Below are 25,304 nucleotides of genomic sequence, written 5' to 3' on the forward strand. Positions count from 1 at the left end.
AATCCAGAAAGAAACCCCCGATCTGAACTTCAGGGTGGTTGTAACCATTTCCAGCTCCTAAATTACCTATGTGTGGGAAAACACACACTTGCCAAAAAAATGGATATTGTCTTCATTATTACAACTATAACCCCAAACCCAGTGTTTTGATGGTAACTTCTTTACGTTTGCCTGGTCACTATCGAAGTCAAGTGTTCCCCGTGTGATTATGAGTGACCTGGATGACTTCTGTGAATGGCCTTTCATGTCCTTGATTCACCTTTTCTCTGTTGGCTTGTCTTTTTCTTTTTTTTTGGCTTGTCTTTTTCTTATTGGTTTTAGGAGACTCTTGTAAACTGGGGTTGTTATTTATGGAATAGATATTTCTCTCCAGTTGGACTATCTTTCCATTTGTTTTAAAAGGCATTCTGCAATGCAGAATTTTAATTTATTAGGTGATGGGATGTTTCTCTTTTGGTCTCGATATCGACAACACTCAGCCTCAAGGGTCTCTGGACTCACTCTGGACTCACTCACTTCTTCCCAAGAAGGAAGGAAGGAAGAGAGAAAGATATCAACTTCACTCTAAGAACATTCTGTGTCCTTTGACAGAGAACAGAGTCAAGGATGAAGGCTTAAAATGCTTCCCAGAAGGTATGCACATGAGCTGAAGTCAACAGATCTCCAAAATTACAAGTGAAAGAAAGCAGAGTAAAAAGAGTACGGCCTGAATAATTCCGTTATATAAAATTCTAAGAAATGCAAACTGATCCACAGTGACAGAAGGCAGATCAGAGGGGTGGGGAGGGCCAGGAGAGAGGGGTTACCAAGGGTACGAGGAAATTCTGAGGGGCGACAGATGTGTCCGCTATTTTGACTGGTGGTATGCTCACGGGTGTTGTCATGTGTCGAGACTGTCAAATTACACACTTTACGTGCAGTGTATTGTATGATTGTTATACTCCATAAAACTGCTTTTTAAAAGCACACGGTGTTACCTCAAAGCTCACGCCTGCCAAGGCATAAGCCTTAAAGTCGCCTATGGTTCCTTCCACTGCAGTCAAAACGTAGCCCTCCTTCTGCGAGGACACAGTATACTCCAGGTCACTGTGCAAGGGCCCAACACTGAATAAAAGAAAGAAACGCTGGTGATGCCTTGCTTCACATCCTAGAGGAAGCATCACCTGCCCCCAGGAAACCTGGCTCCCCAGCTTCTTTCCTGGGCTTCCCGAATGAAAATGTGGAAGTGTTAGTTGCTCAGTTGTGTTCCGACTCTCTGCAACCCCATCAACTGTAGCCCGCCAACTCCTTTGTTCATGGGATTCTCCAGGCAAGAACACTCCAGGAAAGAGTGGGTTGCCATGCCCTCCTCCAGGGGATCTTCCCAACCCAGGGATCAAACCCAGGTCTCCTGTATTGCAGGTGGATTCTTTACCGTCTGACTCAGCATGGGCTCCCCGACTGGTCCCAATAACTGGTTCTTAGTCAAGGGCTTACCTATAGGCACCTTTGTCATCGGTAAAGACTGTGATCAGGGGTGAACTTGCCCCCTTTTCACTGATGACGATCTCGACTCCTTCCAACTCTGGGTGGATCTGGCCTTCTAGAAACAAGCCTGCTTTCCCTTGGATCTCGATCAGCTTCCCTGGGCAGCTTTCTACACAGGAAAGAGACAAACAGAGGAAGAGAGGGGGGCTTCCCATTAAAGAAGGGCCTAAAACTGAGATATTCGAAACTAACTCCAGTGAGGCTTTTGACTACCTCAGAATCCTCAGTTACTACAAGAGGCCCAAGCCTCTCAACATTTATGAACGGCCCTGTTAAACTGTCAGGAATGTTAGCAGGAATAGCCAACAAAGCTGGCTTTCCCCAGCTCCTCTTCCTCAGACCTCACTGACCACAAGTGAGGAGAGAAGCCAGTACCGCAGGTCAGGGCCTCTGTAGCCAGACCTCAGAGGACCCAGCATGGAAGGCGGCCCCAGACAGGCTGCCCACTGGACAGCCACGCCCTTCAACACTCTCCTTCCAAACACAAAATGCTCAGGGTTTACTGAACCCGCGATGCTGGCAAAAGCTGCCTAAACATTCCACCAGCACCTGGTTATCTCATCCCCAAAAGACCCTTCCATCACCCCAACCCAAAACAAACATCACGAACAGTTCAGATACATGAAGACATTTCAGACGTTTCAACCACGGATGCTGTTGCTTTTCATCTGCCTTCTGGTGTCAACCTGATAACATCAAGGAAAAGCAAGTCCTTTTTCAAAAAGATCCCCAATTCTAACAGTGAGAGTTACGTTTACCAATTTAGACCTCTCACTCATTCACTCACTCGTCAGATAGTAACATCTATGCACCAACGGGGACTGAAGATGCCTTAGGAAGACAGCTTCACTATAAAACAGCACAGAACAGAACCCTAAAGGCAGGGAAAAGACAGGTGTGAAGGCGTGCCGTCGGCGAGCTGAGCTGACATTTACCTCCACTGACGGTGGCTTCCATGGAAGGAGGATAAAAGAGCAGCTCTTTAGATGAAGGTGTGACAGTGATTTTCTCTCCGGATCTAAAATAATTAAGACATTTCAATGTGGCTGGCCTGTCCCCCCAGAAGGAAGGACATCCGAACAGGGGGACCCTGCAGGGAAAGCCCACCACGGGCACTTACCGTGCCCAGTAGGAAAAGTCGTAGAAGAAGGGGCCCTGCAACTCGTCTACCATCTCCTGCACAGGGGGCTTGGTCCTCCCCTCGCCTCCGGCCTCTCCGCCGCTCCTCTCCCTCTCCTGCCTGCGGCTCTCGATCTCGGCCAGCTGCTGCTCCCTCCGCAGCTCCTGCACAGACTTCAGGGGGCCAAGGACCAGGGCAGGCTCGCTGTCAATGGAAGACCTGGAAGAAAGGAGCAGCCCAGAACACAGAGTCAGGGACCCCTGAGGTCGGTCGAAATCGGTTAAAAAAAAACCAAGGACCTCATCAGACAACCAACTGTGGCACAGTCTTCTCCTGTTTGGGATCAACAGTTTAAAAAAGAAAAAACAGGAAATTGAACTTCTTTGCCATGTGGAAGCATCTGGGAGATCTGGGCTGGGATGAAATATCACTGACTTTATGATCTGAAGGAAACTGTCAACTTCCTGAAGGATGTGGAGTCCCTTTCACATTACCGTCTTCTGTCTTTCTTCCAACCTTTATTGAGAATGTACTCTGCAAGAGAATCAGGGGCTGGGGAGACTGTACAGGACAAACAGCATCCCCTAACCTGTGGAATCCACATTCTGTGATAAGAGGCAGATGACCAACAGAAAAATGATGCCAAGTACAATGATAAGTACAATGAAGAAAACTAAAGCAGCGTGGACAGAGCAGAGAGCTGGGCGGGCGGGGATGGAGGGGGGAACTATATTCTATTAGGGACTCAGGCCTTTCCCAGAGAAGGAATGGCAGCCCACTCCGGTATTCTTGCCTGGAAAATCCCATGGACAGAGGAGCCTGCCGGGCTACATTCCATGGGGTCACAGAGAGTCAGATACAACTGAGCACAGGCCTTTCTGATAAGGTGACACCAAGCCGACTTGAAGGGAGAGAAAAAGCCACACGCTCTGGGTGAGGAGGCCCCAGGCAAGAGGTGATAAGTGCAAAGTCTCAGAGCCTTGGAGGCAACTCCCTGGCCATGCTCCAGGGACAGCAAGGAGACCAGGAAGGGGGACAGAGGGACCCAGGCAGAGTCAGATTAGGGGTCAGACAAAGGCTTTGCAAACCTTGGTGTGGACCCAGGCTGGATGGAGTTTTAAAGAGATGACAGGGTCTCTTGGATCAGACGGTAAAGCGTCTGCCTACAGTGTGGGAGACCTGGGTTCAATCCCTAGGTTGGGAAGATCCCCTGGAGAAGGAAATGGCAACCCACTCCAGTATTCTTGCCTGGAAAATCCCATGGACAGAGGAGCCTGGTAGGTTACAGTCCATGGGATCGCAAAGAGTCGGACACGACTGAGAGACTTCACTTCACTTCACTTCTACTAAGGTCACTCTGATTCCACATGAACAACACTGTTATGAAGCAACAGCCAAAACACAGAGTTCAGACAGGAAGCTACAGCAACAAAACTGGAAGAGACAAGAGTGGGTCAAACCAAAGCATAGAGGCCAAGAGCTAAGAAAGGGACGGATGGAGGACGTACAGTCAGTCCTCCGTCTCCACAGGCTCCACATCTGAGGACTGAACCAGTCACAGACAGAAAATGTTTGGGGGGGAAAAGTTCCAGAAAGTTCCAAAAAGCAGAACTTGAATTTGCCACAAGCTGGTAACTATTTACATAGCATTTACATTGCACTGGATATTGTAAGTAACCCAGAGATGACTTACAGTATATTTAAAGCACAGGGGAAGATGTGCAGTAGGTTATATGCAAAGGGACTCTGTTTTATAAGGGACTTGATCATCTGCAGATTCTTGTAACCACGGGGGGTCCTGAAATTAACTCCCATGGATTGTAGAGCCCAGGATTTGCAGGTGGATCAGCTAGGTATGCGATGCAAGAGAAAAAAAAACCCTTTCATTTCTTGAGAAAATTAGGGTGTCAGATGCAGCCACCACAGGCAAGCATTCCTCTCAAAGGCGCCATGCGAGCAAACCTGACCCTCAGCGAGAGCGCCCTTCATCCACTTTCTCTCATGACCCTTCTCACATGAGGTGTCATCTCTATTTCCCAAGCCTTCGAGAAAGGGTCTAAAGAAAAACAGGCACATGTTTTTGAATTTGCTAAAACACTTGAAATATAGTGAACAAACCAGAGATTTTTTTTTCCCTTAGCAGAGACAGGAAGTATAAAGAGTTCAGGCAGAAATTTGAGGCACTGAAGCGAGCTGTCAGGAGGCTCTTCCTCATCCACGGTTAATTCCTGAATCATAAAAGGAAAGGAGGGCTGTTGTGAATTTATGGCCATGTCATATAAGAGCGAAGGCCATTTGTATGTATACCTAGAGATAACAAATCAAAAATAGTTTTCAGAGCAGCTCTGAGAGAAGACGGCCTGGCCCCCCACCCTCCCACGCTCGGCCCACCATGGAACACCGGCCTTACTTGATTGTCACGGTCACATCCATCATTTTGTCAGTGGTGATCGTTCCAAGGACGTGGTGGCGAATGGCTGTCAATGTCAAGATACTGGGTGAAGACCTGTAAATCAGAGAGGGAGAAAGAAAACACCATAACATCACCTCGACGTCCTCAAAGGATCACAAACAATGCCCTTTATGGGCGGCCTTCCTGACCCTGAAATATACTACGTGAAACTGCTCTTAGCTTGGCATGAGAAAACTTCTGAAATACATACAAGTGTCTTTAAGGGTCAACTGATTCTCCACTCCCAAACTTTATGTCTCTAATTTCCAGTGAAACCCACAAGCATTTGTGAAAACAGGAAAATGGCAGACTTGAGCTTGAGAAATTCCTATCAGTGAGGCTGGAAGATTCAACAGACATTACATTCAAGCCAGTTCAAAACCACAGCCTTCCGTCCTGGGTTTACAGAATTCTTGGGGAAGAGCTGTATCTTCACTTCCTCGGTTATTTACCCAAGTGTCTTAAAATCCTTATCTGCAAATTCTTTTCACTGCCTAACCTTACTACTTCCAGAAAACATACAAAAAAACTCCCTTGTTCTCAGAAATAACTGTCGCAGAGATCCACGCTCACCCCCCTCCACAGACAGCACAGAGCGGTCGGCACCCGGCTTACGTGTCATAGGTGTAGAACGCTTGCTCGAACCGGTGGCAGGAGCGAGGGGTCACCTTGTACACGCCTGCAGCCAGGAAATCAAAAGTCATTTTCAGAGAAGAGCATCTATTCCACTGAGCAATTCCAACATCTGGAATCCTAAGGCAGTGCCTCTCCTTCCTAACAGATCACATACGGGATCTGAAAAGCCTTTTGTGCTGCCTACAGACGGCTTCTTACCAATGACCCATCCACTCAAAGGTCTGCCCACCACGTCAGGATTTTCATTTTCCATCATTTAACAGCTCACAGTAGTTTATTCTGTGTAGACCAAGCTAACAGACACATGCATGAGGAGGAACAGGAAGTACATTTCTACTGGGATTCAGACTGAGAATTTCCTACGTAACAGATTCTGTTAAAGATCCAAAGACAGCCAGAGTCTGGACTCCATCCTCTAAATATTCCTAAAAGGTGCATGGGGCAGGGAAGTCCCAGAAAACCAAGAAATAACTACAGAAAACACTTCCACGCCATGAGCGCATCAGGCTAATACTCAGATTAAGGGCATATGATGTCGTATGCCAGAAAAATACAGTTTCAGGAAGGAGCCAAGTGTAGTAACGTATTCTCCCAAATGATCTTTCACCAGCATTCTGGCCATCCGCCCAACCCAAACATGAAATTCGTTCAAATTCGTTCTCATCACACTGATCAAGCCTCAGTGCAGTTACCTAAAAAAAAAAAATTGTTAGGTTTCTTCATTCACTTTCTTTGTTCTTTCATTTGACAAGTGTTGACAGGGCAACACTCGGGCCAGGTGTTGCATCAGGTGTTGACACAGAGTGGGGAACACGCAGAGTCCCTGCCTTCATGGGGCCTGCCATCTACAGAGAGAGAGAAGGGTTCCACAGCCACCAGGTATGATGGGTGCGGTCCAGGGAGGAACTGGGCCTCGTGGGCACAAGCACAGCAGAGATCCCAGCGACACTGGGGCACTAGCCTCTCTGGGGAGGAACATCAGAGCCAACAAGTGATGGCGGGCAGGCAGAGCTAAGTGAAGGCAGGTGGGGTGGAGGTGCTGCGGCAGAGCACAGCATCTGAACCACGGGCTTGCTGGCTGCCTCCCTAACAGCTGCCTTCCTGCCTTCAAACCAGCTCCCGCTTATGCTCAGGGTGAAAGCATGCCAGCCTCCAGCAGCAAATCCAGCTGCCCCAGGCTCCCTTGCAGCTAGAAGTGGCCATGAGACATGGTTCTGGATGATAAGACATAAAGGAAGTTTCCTGGAGGACGTGGCATGGAAAATGTTTGCCCACCCCTCCTCTCATCTTCTTGCCTTAGACATAAGTTTTCTGGAGCAACAGTAGGTACCTTGAAAACATGAAGCAGAAAATAAAAAAAAACCAAGTGGGGGTTTCCCTAGTGGCTCAGTGGTAAAGAATCCATCTGCCAATGCAGGAGACAAGGGTTTGAACTCTGGTCCAGGAAGATTCCACATGCCATGGAGCAACTGAGCCCATTCTGCTGTTGTTTGGCCACTACACCACGGCTATTGGGCCAGCACTTTAGGGCCCAGGAGCTGCAATTACTGAAGCCCACGTGCCCGAGAGCCCACGCTCAGCAACATGAGGAACCACCACGATGAGAAGCCTGCACACTGCAACTAAAGAAAAGCCCACAAACTAATGAAGACCAAGCACAAAATACACTTTAAAAAAAGAAGTGCATAGTTCATTAAAAAAAAAAAAAAAAGGAAAGGACTAAAAGAATCACAAAGACACCAACCCTAACACCTACCATCTGAACCCACGCCTGAGCTGTTAGTCTTTGTTTTGTTTTGTTTCATTTTTTGGCCATACTGCATGGCATGCCGGATCTTAGTTCCCCAAACAGGGATCAAACCCGTGTCCCCTGCATTGGAAGGGCAGAATCTTAACCACTGCACCACCAGAGAAGTTCCGCTGCTAGTCTTTGTTAATGAATCAAATTAACCCCACTTGTCAGGGGTTGTCATACAGATTTTGGTACCTGCAGCCAAAGGCATCCTAATTAAAACACAGAAACAGTGGCTGGAACAGAGGGTGACAGGTAGAGCTAGATTACAGAGGAGTTCAAGGTCTGAATAAGGGTTCTATACATGACTGTGCCCTATCTGTGGTGTACACATGGTAAGACCCCCAGTGGATGCCTGATATCGCAGACAGTACCAAACCCTCTACGTACCAAGTTTTTACCTACACTGACAGGTGGGTAACATATATGGAGATGTGCCCAAGGGCCGGACAGGAGCAAGACAGTCAGAGACTTCACCATGCTTCTCAGAAGGCACGCAATTTAAAAGGTATAAACTGTTTACTTCTGAAATTTCCCATTTAATATTTTTGGACTGCAGTTGACCAGAGGTAACTGAAACTGTGGGAAGTGAGGTTACTGTACTTTATCTTGAGAACCAACAGAAGTCCCTAAATTATTCCTTAGGAAAACACAAAATAAAACTACAATGAGATACTACTTTAGAACCACCAGGATGCTACAAATCAAAAAGACAGTAACAAATAATGGTAAAGAGGTAGAAAAATGAAACCCTCAGACATAGCTGGTGGGAATATCAAATGGCAAATACAGCTTTTTCAGAAAATATTTTGGTAGTTTCTTAAAAAATTAAACATAAATTTATCATTTGATTCCATTCCTAGATATCTCCCCAACAGATGTCCACACAAAACCTGTACACAAATGTTCACAGCAACATTATTTATAATAGCCCCAAACTGGAAACAATTCAAACACCCACCAACTGGTGAATGGATACACAAACTGTGATATATCCATGCTATGGAATACTGTTCACCAATAAAAAGGAACAAATTATTAATATCTGCTATGACCTGAATGAACTTCAAAAACATTATGCTAAGTGAAAGGAGCCTAAAAAATAACAGTATTGTATGACTTCACTATATGAAGTGTCCAAACAAGGCAAATTCATAGAGACAGAAAACAGATTAGTGGCTGCCAAAAGCTGGGAATAGAGATGAATCGTAAACATGTAGGAAGGAATCACTGGAACAATGAAAATGTTGTGAACTGGATTATATGGCTGTATGGCTAGGTATATTTACTAAAAATCACTTTTAAAAGTATTGTACACTTTAAGTGGGTGAATTTTATGGTCTGCAAACTGCATCTCAATAAAGTGATTAACAAAGAGAGAAAGCAGCCACTGGAGGATTTTTAAGCAAGGTGGGAGTGATCACTCAGCAGGAGAGATCATGGGCTGATGGTGTTCGATTTTTCGAAGTGAAAGGGCCCCGTGGTCTGGACTCAACTCAAACTCAAGAGCCTGGGAACATGTGCCAACCCCCAGCTCTAATTCTCTGGGTAAAAATGCTGCTCCCTCCAGAGGCGTTACCCACAACCAAAATCGATAGCTTGATGCAAACTGAACCGAGATGGGGAAAAACACCTCTGAAAACACTCTCGAGAGCCTCTCCATTTCCCTCGCTCAGAGGACATCGATCCTTCCAGACTCACCGGGCTTGGACAGGCAGAACCGGTTGACTCCTTTGGAGAGGTTATAAATCCCCACGTTCTCAGGTCCATTCCCATCCTGGTAAAATTCCTACGGGAACAAAGCCAAGATGATGCCTTACCAGGGAAGACGGAGACACCCAGACGAGGAATAAGCTTTCTGCTTCTGAACCAGTCATCTGTTTTGCACATTAATCATTTGAACAGCTGGATGCCAGGGGAAAATTAAAAGCCTTCCAAAACTTCCAACAGAAACGTGATCTTTTTCATTCAGTCAACGAACATTTACTGAGCACCTGCCATGTGGCTGACCCAAGGCTGGGCCCTGGTTGCTGCCACGGCTCTTATTTTCAGCGTGGCTTACGTTCTGATATGGGAAGACAGAAAATCCACGCAGTCAACAGAGAAGTCAGTAGATGTCATCTAGGAAGTCACAGAGCTTAGCGGGAAATAAACAGGAAGCAGGACAGAGTGCCCTCCGCAGAGGCTTGTTCAGCTTGGCCTCAGGATAGGCGCCCCCACCCCCTACCCCCCGAGCAGGTAACACTGGGGCTTCAGCCTGAATGATGAAAAAAAGCAACTACACTCAGTTGTGGAGAAGACACAGCATTTCAGGCAGAAAAGAGTACGTGCAAAGGCCCGGAGAAGGGATCGAGCTTGGTACGGAACTGGAGGCAGCTAGTGAACGAGGGGGTAAGGGGTAGGGGTGAGACGGGAGTCAGCGAAGGGCTGGCTGTAATTAGGAGTACGTTCTTAGTCTAAGAGAAATGGAAATCAAGGACTGGTTTCCCAAATGTCTCTCGCTTGTTCTCAACTGGATATTAATCAACCCGTTTCCTATAACAAAGCTGTCTGTGGACCATTTGTAGATAAGTGGTTCGAGCGTTCAACTGGCATTAGAGAGACCAGTCTCACTGCTCTGGTGTCTAACATAAGTAGCCACTTAAGTGTCGTTTGCCCCTGTTTTGCCACTGAGACCTAACAATGACACCTGCCATTGCTAGAAGTCAGATTATACAAAATTCAGGAACAGACCTACGCAGGGCTACACAGGTGCTCCCAGCCTAAAACCCACTGGGTAACTGCCAACCCAGCCACAGACACTGCAAGAGGACAACCAACTCTGCTCAGCCACACCTGTTCCTAAGAAAGAGCAGGGTACACAGGAAAACTTCAAATACGTGAGAGATTTGCTCATACCTCACTACAACCCTGGGGAGTGAGTATTACGATCTCAAGTTCAGAAGGAAAAATGGAGGCCCACAAACATTACTTAACTTGGCAGGGCCTACATAGCCCACATGCTCTGCACTACATCAACGGCTTTCCAAAATCACTAGTCAAAGTTAGAGTTTAACATGGAGCCAGGACAAGGAACTCTCCCCAACAAAGGCATCTTTCCACTAAGGGACTTAAAATGCTTCCTGACGGTGTTTCCATAATAGGTGGGTGAGCTGAGAGGCAGAAAAGGAAATCTGGCTTGACTATGCTGATGATCCTCTTGGCACACTAGTCTTTCTCACTCTCCAAAAGGCGAGTGTCCTTCCAAATAAGAGCATCCTCAGCAGCCACTTACCAGAGTGATGGCGTGGGAAAGGGAGCACCGGAGCATGTAGCCCGTCTGCCTGAACTCAACGGCAGACACATCGTCCTCCAGAACCTCCACCTCCAGACTCTTGTTCTTCCAGCACCAGTCTTCATGCAGGATGCTGACTGCAAAGGACACGACATGGACACCCATGTGGGCAGAGCACACCACCTCCCTGAATACCCCCAGAGAAACAGTGCTAATGAAGTGCGTGAGTGAGTTTATACACATGCTGTTCTTATTAAGTCGCTCAGTCGTGTCTGACTCTTTTGAGACTCCACGGAGAGTAGCCTGCCAGGCTCTTCTATCGAATTCTCCAGGCAAGAATACTGGAGTGGGTTGTCATGCTCTTCTCCAGGGGATCTTCCCAACCCAGAGATCAAATCTCTGTCTCCTGCTTTGGCAGGGAAATTCTTTACCACTGAACCACCTTGGAAGCCCCTATATGCACATACATACAAACAAGTATGTGTGTGTAGGTATATATACAGAGCTGGCCATGCTGGGAATAAGCAATTGCTTAAAAAAAAAAAAAAAAAAAAATGAAACCAATGGCCATTAAAATCACTAACAAGGAAATCCAACTGAGCCTAAGACCAGGCTATAGGTAAGATATTCAGACACTGGCAAACTTGCTCTCTAAGGGACCAGAGAGTAAATATTTTCACCTCTGCAGGCCACACAAGTCTCAACTACTCAACTCGGCCTCTGCAGCACACAAGCAGCCACAGATGACACACAAACAAATGGGTGTGGCTGTGTTCCAATAAAACTTAATTCATAAAAACAGGCAGCTGCCCTCAGATCATAGTTTGCCAACACCTGACATTAACAGAAAATACAATCTGCCTGAAAAATCAGTCTACTACTTTTGAGGCTGTTTACAGCCAGCAGCTTCAAGCTGAATTCTGACAGAGCAAAAATATAGGCAATGGGCAGCTTCTTGAGGAAGATGAGGAAAAGTGCCTTCTCCTTCCCAGGCACTGTGTCGGGGCTTTACAAACCGGATTCCATCACTCTGCAGAAAGGTTCTGTGACTCCTACTTCAGAAGGGGAAACCGAGTCCCAGGGAGATCAAGTAAGCTGCCAGGCTCACACAGCTGCTAAGTGGTAGAACACGTCAGTGTGATCATATGACACTGTTTTCAGGAATTTACAAATAAAATGGCATGAGAAGTGTGTGGATCATCCTGATGAGGTGGCAGTTGGTTCAGAAACCTCAACTCCTGCATTACTGCCCAAGCTAAATAATGCAAATTCAAGGTCAAAGGACAAAGACAAACAAGAGTTAAACAAGTATAGTTGGGATGCAACTAGAGAGCGAGTTTTCAGAAACTTTACAGAGACAGGAAGTGCTGCCTTCAATTCTTACTCTTGTATTTTCCGGGCAGCACGTTGTCAAACATGAAAGTCATCGAGTTGACCTTGCCGGAGAGGTGGAGGCTCCGCTTCTCGCCCTGGCGGCTCAGGGACTGCAGGGTCACCAGCAGGTCACCGCAAGTGTCTGCAGAGAAAAGATGCAGGGGCCTCGCTTGGCGGCTTTGGGAACCACAGCACCTGTTCCAACCCTCAGCTGCTGTGTATTGCTTGCTACCACTTAGCTCCTGGAGGGCAGCCCCAGGAGAGGTCCTTCAAAGCTTGCAGGCATCTACTTGATTCTAAGGCATTTCCCCACATCCCTACCTCTGCCACCACGTAAGGCACTGGCACCAAGCAATAAGGCCGCCCAGCATTTACTGCACTGGCAGAAACAGTATCTGCTGCTGCTGCTGCTGCTAAGTCGCTTCAGTCGTGTCCGACTCTGTGCGACCCCATACACTGCAGCCCACCAGGCTTTCCAGTCCCTGGGATTCTCCAGGCAAGAACACTGGAGTGGGTTGCCATTTCCTTCTCCAATGCATGAAAGTGAAAATTGAAAGGGAAGTCGCTCAGTCATGTCCGACTCTTAGTGACCCCATGGACTGCAGCCTACCAGGCTCCGCCATCCATGGGATTTTCCAGGCAAGAGTACTGGAGTGGGGTGCCATTGCCTTCTCCGAAACAGTATCTATGGAGCACCAACGGGAGCCAGAGAAAAAGTCAGACAGGCAATGAAACTTTCCTGAATGCCCATTTCATACCAGGTACAGAACTGGGCCCTTTATCATCATCATCATCATCATCATATTACTAATAATGGCAAAGATTTATGTGGCTCTTGCTGTGTTCCAGGTACTTCTAATGGCTATGAAAAAAGTGTTAGCTGCTCAGTCGTGTCAGATTCTTTGAGAACCCATGGACTGTAGCCTGCCAGGTTCCTCTGTCCATGGGATTCTCCAGGCAAGAAGACTGGAGGGGGTTGTCATGCCCTTCTCCAGGGGATCTTCCTGACCCAGGGATCAATCCTGGGTATCCCACATTGCAGGCAGATTCTTTACCATACACACATTAACTCCTTTGATCGTCACAATAACCTTGTGAGGCAGGTACTATTAACATCCCCACGTTACAGATGAGGGACTCAAAGCACAGAGAGGTTAAGTCACTTACCCTACATCACACAGCAATGGTTCAAACACATGTGGTCTGGCTCTGGAGACATGGTCATAACCACTACGCTATACAGCCTCTTGATATGACCATATTTAAGCCTCATGAAAACCCTCTGAGAGCAGCAGTATTCCCATTTTATTGAAAGAAAACTGAGGCTGGGCAAGTAAATGCTTACAGTCTCATACTAGTAAATGACAGAGCTGGGACTGAAACCGGGGCCAAACTCCTTTCAGAAAAAGAATCCCACATGTTCTTTTGGGAGCCAAAGCAGGAGTATTCCCAGTAAAATGTTCCCGGTGATTGCGGCGATTATTCAGAAAGAACTGCACACAACACGGCCTCACACACAGCACTCCCCCGAGCAGCTTCTGCTGTGACCTTCGCCACCGCCCAGTGAGGAAGAGCCCACCCAAATCCCACCTCTCTCAGCCTGCCTCTTCGAACTCATCCATTCTTGCTTTCAACTGACGTCTTACCCAGACAAGAGACTTTCCCAGAAACCGATGCCAAAAACTGCACAAAGGCCACGTCCATCACAGGCCGGTCGGTCACAGCCAGCAGCAGCGTCTGGGGTTTCAGCGTCAGCCCCGCCCTGGTCTCTGCCTCAGGAACCATCACCTGCGAGACACACAGGACGAGGTCAGCGGCTGCACCAGGGTCGCTGCTCCCTGGGCAACAGGACACCAGATCGTCCATCTGGGCCTGAGGCTAGACGGATTCAGAAGGAGAAGGTTCATTCCTAGGCATAGTTTTAGAATCACAACAAATCTGCATATTGCTGGTGTGAAGAAAATGTATTTCTAATCAGACATAGAACACCAGCCTTCCGTGGTGTAAGGGTGCACACAAAAGCGTGTCGGGGCACACAAAGCTGTTATCGATCATGTGTATCCTGGGTGGAGACCACACTAAACCCTAGAACCCGATTCTCGCGTGAGGTCACTCGTGATATGAACTGTGAGCTCGTGGACCCACGTGGATGACCATAGTGGACCTGGGCCATGTCTTCCTCCCTCATTTCTGCGTGCCTCTCTCAGGCTCACAAGAGGGGCTGGGAGAGGAGGCGGTGCTGGCCTTCTTCATCCCTAGAGAGATCACATTCCAGAGCTGCCCTTCCTTGGAAAAGTCCCTGACTGTGCCTCTGAAGGAGTCTCCAAAGGCTTGTCTATGTGGCCAACATCACAAGAAGCGGGCTGGCTGGTAAAGGAGCTGACCACCCATACAGCATGCTGTTCGTGGAAGCAGGGGGAAGGCTATGTCCCTACCCCACCTCCTCAGAGTGGGGAGATCCCACTGGCCGGGAGGAGAGCAAAGTCTTAGAAGCACCCTCCCTGACTCCCTCCCCTCGCCCATCCCCTGCTCCTCCCCAAGGGAGGAGAAGGAGCAACAGCTGACATGGTCTCAGTGTGGGGCTGGTGGGCTGAACCTCTGCTTCTGTCTTACCTCTGACCTCCGCCCCGACCTGTGCTCAGGCCTTCACCCCTGTGGTGAGACCACAGGCCAGGGTCTCCCCAGCTTCTTCACCAGGGAGATGGATAGAGGAATCAGGGGTGCCTGCTCAGCATCTCCAATTGACAGCAGGGCAGGAAATGTAAGCTCCATTTTGGCCTCAGGGTCCAGAAGCCATGCTCTGTGGATGTAACTGAGCTGTCACTAATAGAGAGTTCACTCTGATCTCTTCTGGGGACCCATGGATAATCTACAGCAGCCAGAGCCTGAGGAGGTAGACATGTGACTGGCAGCCTGATACTAACCCCTAATAAACATCAGGACGGGAAGAGAAACACCTGTTGCATCCTTTCAAGCCGGCTGCCTATCTGCTCTACTGACTGTGACACGCAGGAATGTAAAGTTACCAAAATAAGCAGCTGGGAATGAAAATGCTCCTTCTCTGATCCCATCTTAAAACAATCCTTTCAAATCATTGTTGTTGTTGTTTGTTTGTTTTTCAAATATCTTAAACAGAACAAAACTCGTCATACCTGAACTTTATAGGTCCCTGGTTTCGCTTTAAAACAGAAAGATCCCTGAGCGTCCGTCTCCACGGTGACCAGAGACTTGTCCTTGTCTTGAGAGGCCAGGACAACTTTGTATTTACCCATCTGCTTGACTGTGTCAGGGAAGCGAGTGATTGATATCTGGCCACAGACACTGAACCTGCAACAAGAGGACCATTCAGCCCAGCAGGAGAACTCAATTATCACAGGAAAGGTGCTTGGCGACCCAGACTCTGCATCCCGCTTCCAGCCCTCATCCCTGAGACTAGTGTGATCTTAATGAAGAGACAGGAATACAGACCAAACGACTCCAGTTTTATAAGCAATCATTAGAAAGAAGATTGGACCTCTTTCTGCACATGGCAAGGCAGAGGGAGGGCCTGGGGCTGTTTGTGTGTTCTGGGTGACAGCTGGCCATTCCCCACTGCAGAAGCGGTTTTCAGACAATTTGTGGATGATAAAAATGTTTCAGGTAATTGGGTCGTTGACGATGGAGCAGCCACAACCAAGAATGCGGATGAGTCCTTAAAAGCAAGAGCTGTAAGCTGCCTAAGGAAGTGTGGTATTACCCAGGCGATAAAACAAGGCAGGGTTATCAAAGACGGCTTCCTCGCCTGTGATTATATATAATGCACAGAGAAAAGCAATCTGAGAGATCTGAATAGGAAAGGTAATTAAGTTTAAAGAAATGCAGAGCTAAAATTGAACTCCTTAGGAGCTAGGAGCTACAGAAGCAACTTATAATTGAAAAGCCCTATTAAGGTAATGACTCAGACTGGAGACTGCAAATGAGCAGAGTGTAAAATACGACATGGCACATTTCCAGAAGCACATGAAAGGCACATCTACCCGCTAATAAAAACCAGCAAAGCCCAGTGTCCACTGAGTGGCCGTCTTCACGTTTAGTCAGTTGTAATCATGTCCCACAGCCGGAGGTCACAAGCAATTCTTCAACTGCCTAAAATTTACATTTTGTAATCTTCAAGAGAATCGCTTTAGATAAAAATCAGTTGTTACTTTTGACACGAAGCGAATAAAAAATGCTGGATTCAGTGCTGGACAATAATGGGGTGCACTAGATACTGGCATGCCCACTCGGCTGCAAAGAAAAAATAGCAGAAGGAACCACGAAGCGGTGCAGGCCACAGTCGTCTCTCCAGAGCGAGGTCCCAGCCTCCTGGATCTAATTAATGCCTGATGATCTGAGGTGGAGCTGATGTCATAAAGAAATAAAGCGCACAATAAATAAATAAAGACCTGAATCATCACAGAATCCCCCTCCTTCCCCTAGACCATGGAAAAACTGTCTTCCAAAAAACAGATCTCAAAAAAGAAAAAAAAAAAAAAAAACAGGTCCCTGGTGCCACAAAGGCTGGGGACCACTGCTCTAGACGGACATGCAGGCTGGCCACCAGGGTTCAGGCTGGAGAGCAGGGGGTAAGACACCACAGCCCACGGATCAAGTCACACCAGCCACCTGTTTTGGTTGGGATCATGAGCTAAGAATGGTTTTCACACTTTTAAAGGGTTAAAAAGGAAAAAAAAAATCAAAAGACTATCTCGTGACATATAAAAAGTATATCATTATAGTGTGCGCACATAAAGTTTTCCTGGAACATGGCCACACCCGTTCATTTATGAATTGTCTGTGGTGGGCTTCGTCACAAAGACTGTATGGGCCCATGAAGTCTAAAATACTTATTCTCTGGTCCTTGATGGAAAAAGTGTGCCAACCCCTGATCTGGATGCAAAGTTTTGCCTCTTTTTTGTGCTGTGTTCTTTCAGAGAAAATCGACAGGAAGGGAATATTGAAAAATTGTTCTCAAGGCCCTTCCATACGCTCTTCATTTGTGTCTTTTTCAGGGGGGAGGTCCCCTTATTCATTACAAGTTGAACCCCCTTCCTTAAGTTTTAATACTTTAACCATATGATGTGTTTTAGCTCATATTCGCCATTAAAGACAAGTGACCAATTACACTACACCTCAAATACACATTCATTTAGAAAGAGAACTAAAAAGCTGGTAGGAAAGTGTTTGTTATATTGAAGCCCTTAAAAATCAATTTGTGTCAATAAATTCTTTCATCAGACAACACTGGTAATGGGCTATACCCCAATACAAAATAAAAAGTTTAAACTCTGAAAAAAATTCTTTCATCAGAATTTAATACATTTATGGAGAGAAATTAGTAATTTTGGTGCCTAGTGAGATAGCTACATTCTGTCATTTAACTCAGTTTTTTCTTTTTCAAATAAATAATGTTTTGAAAGAGCATGAAAGAAAAAGTAAGAAATATCAACGAATTAAAAGACAAACGCGCTATATGAACCAAAAGAAAAATGATCAGCTTTTCCAAAGATATTCAGAGAGTGCTGTTTCTCATGTATACCTGTGGTGGATTCATTTTGATATTTGGCAAAACTAATACAATTATGTAAAGTTTAAAAATAAAATAAAATTAGAGAAAAAAAAAAAAATGCTGTTTCTCTTTGATTCAAAATTCCATTTCAAAGAATAAATGCAAGATTAAACTATGTTTCCCTACCTCCATGAATGGGGATGGTACCTCCTCCATCTACCCAAATGGCTGAAACAGGAAACCTGGGCTCTGAGGCACAGGCCTATCACCCATCAAGCTTACCCACTCCTTCCCTCCCCCCAGAACCCGGTCTCAGGTCCCACTGGTCACCATCTCCTCCAGCAAACTCCTCCAGCACCTCCTATTTACTCCCTCAAGTTTACTCTGGCTCCCCTCGCCCCATTTATTCCCCACACAGCAGTCAGAAGAAAAGAAAATCTTTCCAAAGCACCCTGATTCACAGCTCCCTTGCTGAAAACCCATCCGGGGTCTCCACTCACCTGGGGAACAGCGCACCCACACAAGATGGCCACAAGGCCTCACCGTCCCCCCCACCCATGCTGTCTGTCCCCCTACCCCTCTACCCAGAGAACCTTTCAGGAGGAGCCCCCCTCCTGCAACACACTGACCCCTCCACCTGCCAAGTCGTCCACTCGGCAACCTTTCAGTCCTCCCGAAGGTCTCGGCTTCCACAGCCCCCAACCTGAAGGAAGTCCCCTGGGGGTCCCCAAGCGCTTCAACACACCCCCATAACTTACAGTCACTGACTCCTCACCTTAAGCCCAGGAAGACCACAGCCCTGCCTTTGCAATGTTGGTCTGGCTCACTGTACACACCCAGCATTCACCTCGGTGCCTCACCCAGAGTTGCCGCTCAGAACTGCTCGTGAAGGGAGAACTGAAGCCCAGGATCACTTCCTGAGGCTCCTCAGGGGTCTGCTTCCTCGCTGAAGCCCTGACCCAGAGCCCCACCTGCCTAGAGAAAACCTCCTCAGGGACCAGGCCAGTAAAGCATGTCTTCAGGGCTCAGCTCCCAGACCCCCGTGACCGGCGGGAGGTCACATCTAAAGCCCCCGCCCCTCAAGGGCTGACATTCTATTTCCGGTCCACAGATCCACTTCTACCCGCTCCTACACTTTCCAAGGTTCTGCCACCAGGTCTTCCGGATTCACAGTCCATCTGAGCACCTGGTGAAGAGTGCCACCTAGTGGGCCTGCAGACCCCGTGGTCACAACTGATGCCTCAGCCCCACCTGGCTCCTCTCCAGGGCTGCGGCCACACTGCCCCTCGGGCTGGGAACCCCGAGACATTTCTCCATCAGACAGGCCCTCGTCAGGCTGGGAACCCCGAGACATTTCTCCATCAGACAGGCCCTCGTCAGGCTGGGAACCCCGAGACATTTCTCCATCAGACAGGCCCTCATCAACTCTGCTTTCAGGCCTCCCGCACCCTCATCTCGACCCTTCGAGGCCTTCCCCGCCGTGGCACCAACGTGTCTCACTGAAGACAAAAATCTAACCATGTTACCTCCATGCTTACAACTGTTCACTGGCCTTTGACTTTTCTCCCTGATGCTCCCCACTTCCAATGGGGCATGAAGAGGCCCTGCGACACCTGCTCCCTCCGTCTGCTCAGCACTTTCCACTCCAGCAACGCCAGGCGCTGTGCCCCCATCCCTCACCCACACCATGCTGCTCTGAGAGGCCGCTCTCCACGCAGACCCTGCCCCACCCCATAGCCCGTCAGGCTCCTCTGTCCATGGGATTTTCCAGGCAACAATACTGGAGTGGGTGGTCATTCCCTTCTCCAAGGGATCTTCCCGACCCGGGGATTGAACCCAGGTCTCTCCTGCACTGCAGGCAGATTCTTTACCAACTGAGCCACCAAGTAACTTTTTAGTGAGCACCTATTGCCAAGGAAAAGATGGCAGCCTCCCCCCACCTCCGCTCTCTAGGGAACGTGCAGATAATAAAGACCCAGACTCTACTCCAAGGCCGGGGTTCTCTGCACTAAACGTTGCCACTGTGTGATGAAACTACAGGAATTCAACCACGGCATGTCCCCTCACAACTCACTCTAAGCACAACAAAACAGGAAGAACTGTGACCATGACCCGAAGCATCTTACAAACAACGTTCTCAACCAACTACACTGCCTTCCGATTAAGCCAAGGAAGGCCCCACAGATGTGAAGTCAGGCACGACAGATCCTCTCCTATCGTAAACCCACTTTAATTCTGAAGCAAGATGATTTTCCGGAAGCAGCCAACAGCCAAGTACTTTCAGTTTATAACATTTAGCTCTGATTTTTCTAAAGAAGCCAGCTGCGTCTCCACAGGTGTCAGAGACTGGATGAGACTCCGTGGCAGAAACACACGGTCAGACCGGAGGTGTTCTGGTCTCTGCTGACTGCCAGCGTGAGCCCCGCGGCCCCCCACAATCCCCTTACCCCGTGGCGATGATGTCCGCCAGCTGAGGCGTGTTGGGTGCGATTTTGATGGTGACAGTTTCAAAGTACAGGTGCTCCTTCTGGGCGTGGATGGTGTACGTCCCGGTGGTTATGTTCTCCAGGCGGAACGAGCCATCAGCTTTTGTTCTGACTGTAGAACAAAACATGCTGACAAAGGATGAGCCAAAAACAGCTGCATGTCCCTCATCTACGCGGTGATACCGAAAGCTGGCTTGTTTTCACAGAGTCATTAAGATTTTGTTTCCTTCCCATTTCCCCCGGTAGCAAAACCCAGCCCGGGGAACCAGGCCTGGGCCCAGCGTGTCTGCCCACCTTTGATCTGGCTGTTCAGGGTGACCACCGCATCCGGCACACCTTCGCCTTCTGGTCCATTCAAGACCCTCCCAGTGACAGAGAATCCCATGACGTGGAACACCGGCTGAAGATGAGAACAGGGAGAAGCTGTCGTGTACTTGAGCTGAGGAAGCCCCACTTAGGCCCCTCAGGCCACCGCTTGGCACGCCGGCCCACGCTGGCTCCTCCTGGTCCCCCGCGACAGCCCGGCTCCCTCCCGACTCACCCACCAGCAACCCTTTCCCACACCTGTCTTCCTCCTTAGATTCCCAAAACATGGGTATTTGTCAAATAACTGAAGGAAAAAGATCGAGAGACTGACTTCCCCAGAGACCACTGAGTCAGACCTGTGAGAGCACCCCTCCACGCCTGCTCCCCTCCAGATGCTGTTTCCGGGGGGCCAGGCCACCCGTAGTCTCCCAGCCTAGACCAAGGATCACCGTGCACCCTGCTGCCCACCTGCCAGCATCACAGTCCCATGGATTCCACCTCTGCAAGGTCTCTCGGGCCCTTCTGCTTTCCTGCCACACCAGAATTCAAGCCCTAGGTCCGCCTACACCCCCTCACTCAGCCCCTGCTGCTGCGCATCGCCTCACCACACGTTCTCAGCTCAGTTTATGTGTCTACACCCTCTCTGCCTGTGAGGGCCAGGGCCCGGCCGTCCGCAGCTGCTGGGCTCCAGCCACCCTGATCTGGGGTTCCCACGTGCCTTCACCATGTAGGGCTTTCACACCAGCTGCTCCCTCAGCCTGGATCTCCTCCCACACCTGGAGAAGATGGGAGACTGGCCGCCCCATCTCATCCTTCAGGTTCTGCTCAAACCGTCACCACCTCCGAGACACCCTCCCTGACTACGCTCTCTTGGGAGCCCCCTGCCTCTTGCCCCAACCATGCACTGACAATCACACTAATCTACTTTAGAGGCTTCAGCAAAAGCCTTCCCAATAGCCAGTAACTTTCCAATGTCCTTGTTTGATTTCTTCCTAGTTTGTCTACCTCCCACTAGAACGTGAGCTCCATGAAAACAGGGACCTCTTCTGTCTTAGTCACCTGGTATACAGTAGGCACTTAATAAATGACTCCTGAATGAATGGATGGAATGCATGCATGTGACAGTATTTGAGAGCTTTAAGAAAATGGCTTCCTCTTTAGTCAGATAGCTCTTTGTCTAAAAAGACGTGGTTAACCCACTTATTAAATCGCCTATTCGCGCAGCAATCATCTTTATTAGGCACCTGCCATGTACCTGCCACTAAACCACATGTTGCGAAAAAAGAACGAGACTCAACGGTCCTACGTTATTTAGTTTATAGATTGCTTCCTGAAATTCCACTCACGTCTGTTTAAAACTTCGGTTTGCAATCGGGAAATGTGTTTCCCCAGTCACCTGCCCCCATCCTTCCTGGCAAGTCCCTTGAAGCACCAAGGGCCTGACCTTTGCCCTCCCATCCCCCCTCCAGCGCACAGAACAGTCAAATGCTTTCGTGGGTCTTAAAGGCAGAGTCAGAATCCCGGTGAGCATGTGACCTAAAAGCTAGCTTCCACCCAGTTAAGCCACTTCAATGTAGTCCTTTCTAACGTAAAAGAAAACGATTAAAATCTCATTTTTTCAATAACTGTAACCCTAGGTGGCCCACTTATAAAAGGCTGCTGTTTTCTTTGGGATTTGACCCAGCACATTTTCTATAGTAATCATCTTCTACCTCTGTAATTAAAGACGGAAATGTGATGAAGAACACGTTCACCACCTGTTTTAGGTCTAAGGAGCTTGTCAGGCCACCTCTCACCCCACCCATCGCCTCACCTGTCACCCCAGATGGCCCAGGCTCTGTCAGTTCACCTGGTCCCTGCCACAGCCTCAGGGCTGGTCCCTCGCTTCCACTTGCCCCCTGCAGACTCTGCTCAACGAGGCAGGCAGGGGGGCACACCTGCTTCTGCTCAGAACCTTTCCGTGGTGCCACCTGTCACCCAGAAAGCCCAGCGGGACCTGCACGACCTGCCCCATCACCTCTCCTCCTCCCCACTTCACTCCCTCCGTTCCAGCCACCCTGGCCTCTGGGGGTTCCCCACACCTCCTAGCCACACTCTTGCTTCAGGACTTTCGCACCTGCCACGCCCGTGTCTTACACACTCTTCCCACAGACGTAAGCACACTTCACTGCCTCTTCCCCTTCGGCTGTTACTCAAAAGTCACCTCCCGGTGAGGCCTTCCCAAGTACAACCTAGGAGACCTCAACCCCCACTTGACCTTGAAACGGTATAATCTCCTTTCTTGCTTTGTTTCTAAAGAACACAAGACCTTCTCATATACTTTCTGATTTACTTATTTATAAATGTATTGTCTCTTTCTGCCATCAGAACATGAATTACACAAGAACAGGAATTTTTGCCTCTTTCAATTACTCCAATAAGCCCAACACTGGAATAGTACCTGAAATATATGTCACTGACACTCAGTGAACACATCTCACTGAATGAAGTAGATAAAACTAGGGCTCCGATTCACTCAGATACAGATGTTAAGTGAGCGATGGGAAGGATTCCGTGGATCCCAGAATAAAGTGGAAGAAAGTGGAAGAGTCTGCTTTTTCCAACAGCACTTTTAGATAAATATTAATTGTTTTTTAACACGTTTGCAATACCCGTGCCCAGGAATGGGCACTCCAACACCTGTCCCTCCAGAAGGCAGGGAGGTCTTACCTCAATTTTCAGGCTGTCATGTTCCACGGTAAAGTCAAGTCTGGAAGGAGCAACATCAAAGGTAATCCTCTCTCCTCTATAGAACGGAATCTGGAAGGAAACATCTGTTAATTACCAAGAGCCAGGAACATGATTCAACCATCAATACTAACACTCAAAGCCAGCAGCCCACAAATAACCAGGGGTTCAAAGTGGGCAAACAGATACTACTAATCACAATGGCCTCACATTTAAAAGAGGAAAGACTTAGGCTTTCTGCACCTGTTACTGAGGAGACAGAGCCACACCTTAAATTACTGCTAAATAAAATGTTTGTGGAACTGCAGGCCAACCATTCGGTCCTTTGATAACCCAAGGGTACTGATACCTCCTGTTGTAAGACTCCCAGACACAAACAGAATGGAAGTCAGCTTTCCTCACCACAGTGTAGCCCCCGCTCGGCAGGGAATAGAAGGAAAAGGAGCCGTCTTCTTTGGAGACCGCGTGGCACAGGTACTCCAGACTCTCATCCTGGGGCTGGAACCCGGGCACCGGGGAGAGGTTGCAGCCCAGGACATCCTATGTCAGGAGAAAAAGGCCAAAATGACTTCCTTTTCCACTTCCACGTTCTGATTATTATCAAAGAGCCACCTTTCAAAAAATTTGCATAAGTTTTATTTCACAAAATATTTCTGAAACCTACGATGCAGTAGAGAACAGAGCACAATGTAAAAATTTTTACATACAAGTTTGCAAAGTTAAGGGTTTCCCAGGGGGCTCAGATGGTAAAGAATCTGAGTGTAATGCAGGAGATCTGGGTTCGATCCCTGGGCCAGGAAGATCCCCTGGAGAAGGAAGTGGCAATCCACTCCAGTATTCTTACCTGGAGAATCCCATGGAAAGAGAAGCCTGGTGGGCTGCAGTCCACGCAGTTGCAAAGACTTGGACATGACTGAGTGACTAACACTTCAATTTTCATTTGCAAAGTTAAAAATGGTATAGCCTTCTTAGAAAAAAAATCACCTGTCCTCCCCTACCATGGATCACCATAGTCCGGATGAGAAACCATACTGGCCCAAGTTCACACAGCTGCTCAGAGGCAGAGCTGGGATCTGTCTGAAGCTGGGTCTGTTTGATTTCAAAGCCTGGGCACTTTCCACTGAATTACACTGCCTCCCAGAGCAGACATTCAATTTCTTGTGAGCAAAAGAGATACACAAGGTTCTTAGATGGTGACACTATCCATCAACTTTGACCTGATTTTTTTATTTAATTGAAGTACAGTTGGTTTACAATGTTGAAAGTACAGTTGGTTACAATGTCCTGCTATACAGCAAAGTGATTCAGTTATATATATATATATATGTACATTCTTTTTCAGATTCTTCTCCATTACAGCTTATTGTTGTTCAGTCACTGACATGTCTGACTCTCTGTGACCCCACGGACTGCAGCACACCAGGCTTCCCTGTCCTCAACTATTGCCCAGATAGCGTGCAAACTCATGTCCATTGAGTCAGTGATGCCATCCAACCATCTCATCCTCTGTGGTACCCCCTTCTCCTCCTGCCCTCAACCTTTCCCAGCATCAGGGTCTTTTCCAGTAAATTGGCTCTTCACATCAAGGGGCCAAAGTACTGGAGCTTCAACTTCAGCATCAGTCCTTCCAGTGAATATTCAAGGTTTATTTCCTTTAGGATTGACTGGTTTGATCTCCTTGCAGTCCATAGGACTTTCGAGAGTCTTTTCCAGCACCACAATTATACAGTTTATTACAAGATACTGAATATAGTTCCCCATGCTATCCCCTGGAGGAGGAAATGGCAACCCAGTTCAGTATTCTTGCCTGGAAAATCCCATAGACAGGGGAGCCTGGTGGGCTGCAGTCCATGGACTCACAAAGAGTCAGACATGACCGAGTACGTATGCACCTCTGTGCTATACAGTAGGATCTTATTGTTTATCTATTTTATATTCAGTAGTGTGCATATGTTAATGTCAAGCTCCTAATTTATCCCTCCCCTGCCCAGCTTTCCCCTCGGGTAACCCTAAGTTTGTTTTCCATGTCTGTGACTGACCTGAATTTCTTAGTCTCTGATCTCCCATCTCCTCCACTCCCTGC

At 48.1% G+C, this 25,304-nt stretch overlaps 1 protein-coding gene across 1 annotated transcript in view; it reads right to left on the reverse strand.

The window, feature by feature from the left end:
- The window catches only part of LOC102279767 (BOS complex subunit NOMO1), a 56,585-nt gene that overhangs the window by 14,772 nt on the left and 16,509 nt on the right, over nt 1-25,304 (reverse strand). The window contains exons 8-22 of the mRNA XM_014481057.2: nt 23,624-23,761; nt 23,204-23,293; nt 20,483-20,588; nt 20,150-20,300; nt 15,328-15,502; nt 13,822-13,963; nt 12,186-12,317; nt 10,802-10,938; nt 9,229-9,316; nt 5,715-5,778; nt 5,058-5,153; nt 2,648-2,866; nt 2,463-2,545; nt 1,477-1,636; nt 978-1,104 (exon numbers count right to left, since the gene is read on the reverse strand). Coding sequence (XP_014336543.2) covers nt 978-1,104; nt 1,477-1,636; nt 2,463-2,545; nt 2,648-2,866; nt 5,058-5,153; nt 5,715-5,778; nt 9,229-9,316; nt 10,802-10,938; nt 12,186-12,317; nt 13,822-13,963; nt 15,328-15,502; nt 20,150-20,300; nt 20,483-20,588; nt 23,204-23,293; nt 23,624-23,761 — 1,908 coding nt within the window. The remainder of the gene's footprint in view (nt 1-977; nt 1,105-1,476; nt 1,637-2,462; nt 2,546-2,647; nt 2,867-5,057; nt 5,154-5,714; nt 5,779-9,228; nt 9,317-10,801; nt 10,939-12,185; nt 12,318-13,821; nt 13,964-15,327; nt 15,503-20,149; nt 20,301-20,482; nt 20,589-23,203; nt 23,294-23,623; nt 23,762-25,304) is intronic.

The sequence above is a fragment of the Bos mutus genome, chromosome 25 (assembly GCF_027580195.1).
Source record: "Bos mutus isolate GX-2022 chromosome 25, NWIPB_WYAK_1.1, whole genome shotgun sequence".
In the NCBI taxonomy this organism is placed as follows: domain Eukaryota; kingdom Metazoa; phylum Chordata; class Mammalia; order Artiodactyla; family Bovidae; genus Bos; species Bos mutus.